The 3,084-nt window shown below is 29.1% G+C and overlaps 1 protein-coding gene across 1 annotated transcript in view; it reads left to right on the top strand.

Annotated features, from left to right (window-relative positions):
- Positions 1-3,084, top strand: part of LOC111629776 (multidrug resistance-associated protein 4-like) — a 105,980-nt gene that overhangs the window by 89,855 nt on the left and 13,041 nt on the right. The window contains exons 21-22 of the mRNA XM_023373689.1: positions 2,213-2,446; positions 2,517-2,617. Of these exons, the coding sequence (XP_023229457.1) occupies positions 2,213-2,446; positions 2,517-2,617 (335 nt within the window). The remainder of the gene's footprint in view (positions 1-2,212; positions 2,447-2,516; positions 2,618-3,084) is intronic.

The following is a 3,084-nucleotide window of genomic DNA, read 5'->3' as shown; positions in this document are numbered from 1 at the left end:
ATATACGTATTTTGGAAATGTTGAGTCGGATTAGTCTAGAATCGATTAATTTTATGGAAGAAAATCTTTCAAACAGCCGTAGTCCGTAAACTTGATACGTGTCGGGTTGTGATTGGAAGGATTCGTAAGAAATCGGATTCCTAAAGAATGGAACGTATCTCTATTTTATAGGGGGGTCGACTGTAATAGCATGTAGACTTTGATGTGACTGTAATAGCATGTAGACTTTAATGTTTCTTTAGTTATAGTGTACTTTTATTTTTTTATTTTTTAATCTTTTATAATATTTAATTTTTATTCTTATTTTCATTTATTTCATTTTATTTTACTTTCCCTTTTCTGTGCCATTATATTACTGTATCCCTTCTATGACTAACAGCATGTTGTACTATGTTTTTTCTGTATTTCTGCCTGGCTGTGCTCAGCGGTGCCAGACAAAGATTATTTTGACTGACTGACTGTAGCTTGATCAATACAATATCTGATCGTTTAAATTTCACAATCTTGACCGTTGAAATTGGTCTTGATTCTCCAGTCAGTTTGGAAAATAAATTTTTCACTTTACTGTTTAATTCTAAAGTATCATCAGTCAAACCTTTAAACAAATATTTTTCTTTCTCGCCTCATTTGAGACCTTATCTATACAATGCAAAATAAAACTAGTTTTCTGCTGAATGTCATTTTTAAATTTAGAAATTCTTTTCAATTTAGCTTCCAACTGAATAAAAAGTTGAACGTGTTCGTTATGTAAATTAGCCAACCAGTCAATACTGACTACAACCTCATTTAGTGTTGATAGAATTTTATCAAATCGCTTGTCCAAATATGAAATAATCTTTTTAAAAATAGACTTCTTTCGGTCTGACATAATAGAAAAATAGTTTTCCATTATCACTGTTTTCAAAAAAGGTTCGCTTCGAGACTGATGTCGTTTTGCCGAGGATACCATTATCTTAAATTTAATATTTTCCATAATTTCCAAATCTAAGAGTAGTAAAAAAGTTCACAAAAAATATCACCAACACTCATCGTCCCTTGCCTAATATTTAATATTTCTCTTTATTTCAATATTGTTTCTGTACAAAGTTATGTTAACGAAATAATGCAATTTTCAGCAGTGTTATGCGAGAACGCAGCATAGGTCGCATATTCATTCATTATATATATTATATTGAATATTTCACTCTTTCACTCCAAACAGTCAAACTCAAAAGAATTTGATATGCAAAGAATTTGAATAGACTGGCAGAACCTGAAAACTTTTGCTCTTCTCTACTTATTCTACAGAATTTACCGTCGATGCATGCCTAAATATATTGTCTAATTGACAATGTTAAATGCAATAACACGTAATTTTTTATTTCATAAATCATATAATTTGATTAATTAAGGATTTATCTTACAAAATGTATTATGTGTTATGCAATTATGTTATGTGGTGTTAATGTTTCATCTAAATGTTAAAAGTAATGGTATATTTTTTTATGTATAAATAATAATAAATAATATATATTGTAGAATACAGAAATGACCTTTCATTTATTCTTATATTTTAGGGACACTTTATAGTTGCTGGCATGTGTATACTTCAAGCAATATTCTGTCCTTATCTACTCATATTAACAGCTGTCCTTTCGATATTATTCTATGGTTTGTGGACGATCTATACTCGAGTGGTGAAAAGCATAAAACAAATGGAAGGAAAATGTAAGTACATAAGACGTACTCTAGAATAGCTTATTGTACTAAATTTAAAAGCAAGAAAAATCTTTCAACAGTAAACATTCATTACCGAAAGGAATTATACAGAAATACTCTTTTACGTAAGAGTATTGTATCAAAATTATTTAGTATATGTTACACTCTAATATATACGTCAATACTTTTTATTTTAACAAAACAAATTGCTAATCAACATATTGACAAAAATGTTATACATTGAACACTTTTCACTTACAAATATATTTAATACAGATTAATGGCAACGAAATTCTGTAAGTAGAGTTTAATAAGCAGTCAAAATCTGTAACAGAAAACTGAAAGAGGAAGAAAACTCGAAATGTATTTCCTTGTATAGTCATTTACTGGTGTGTTCCTTGTGTTATTTGTTTATTTCAGGAAAGTTTATAAAGATCAGTTACAAAGGATGGTTATTATATTTAAGAAAGTTTTACTTAAATAAGTGATTTATATATATAAAATTTTTTGGCAGCGAGAAGTCCGGTATTTTCCCATCTGAGTGTATCTCTTTACGGACTGACAACAATTAGAGCATTTAAAGCCGAAAGTAAATTTAAATCTACATTTAATGAGTATCAGGATATGCACACTGCTACGTGGTTCCTGTACGTTGCTTTAAATCGATGGGTTTTCATATACGGCCACATGGTTTGTTTCATAAATGTAGTTATTACTGTTATTATATTCAGTGTTTCGATTGATTCAGGTGAGTAAATATATTTAATTGTCTATAGTCAATAATAGAAGTAATTTTGAATTTATAACAACAACTTTAGATAATGCGGGAAGCCAAATCGCACTTGTTATGAATTATGGAGTATTATTTATTATGTATTTTCCAGCTTTTATTAGAATGTCATCTGAACTGCAATTTCAGGTATTATATAAACATTTATATGCTATATTATATATAAACATTATATAACGTTGAATTACTTATCAGTGGTATCAAAACTTTTTTACTATCTAATAATTACGTCAAGAGAGATTCGTAATTCGTTTATCGAGAAATATCAAATTTATCAAATTAGGTACATACAGTAGATCCCCCTATAAGACGGGTTCCTATAATTACGATTCCTATAAGACGGCGAAAAAATTGTGGCGGTATCCGTAAACAACGGTAAAAATAACTCCTATAATTACGTAAAACGTCATCGGGCAGCCGAACTACTTTCCGCCGTCCAGCGCCACGCTACGGACAGTTTAGGCGGGTAAATTGAGTTTAGTAGCGTCTGTACATATAATTATATATAAATTATATATAAATTAGGTACTGTATATATAATTATATATTAACTTAATTTATTGTAACTTTATTATAATTATATATATATTTTCTGC

The sequence above is a fragment of the Centruroides sculpturatus genome, unplaced genomic scaffold, assembly GCF_000671375.1.
Source record: "Centruroides sculpturatus isolate CEXI.00-Female unplaced genomic scaffold, Cexi_2.0 scaffold569, whole genome shotgun sequence".
Taxonomy (NCBI): Eukaryota; Metazoa; Arthropoda; class Arachnida; order Scorpiones; family Buthidae; genus Centruroides; species Centruroides sculpturatus.
Note: the sequence above shows the minus strand (reverse complement) of the source record. Positions and strands in the feature narration are given on the sequence as shown.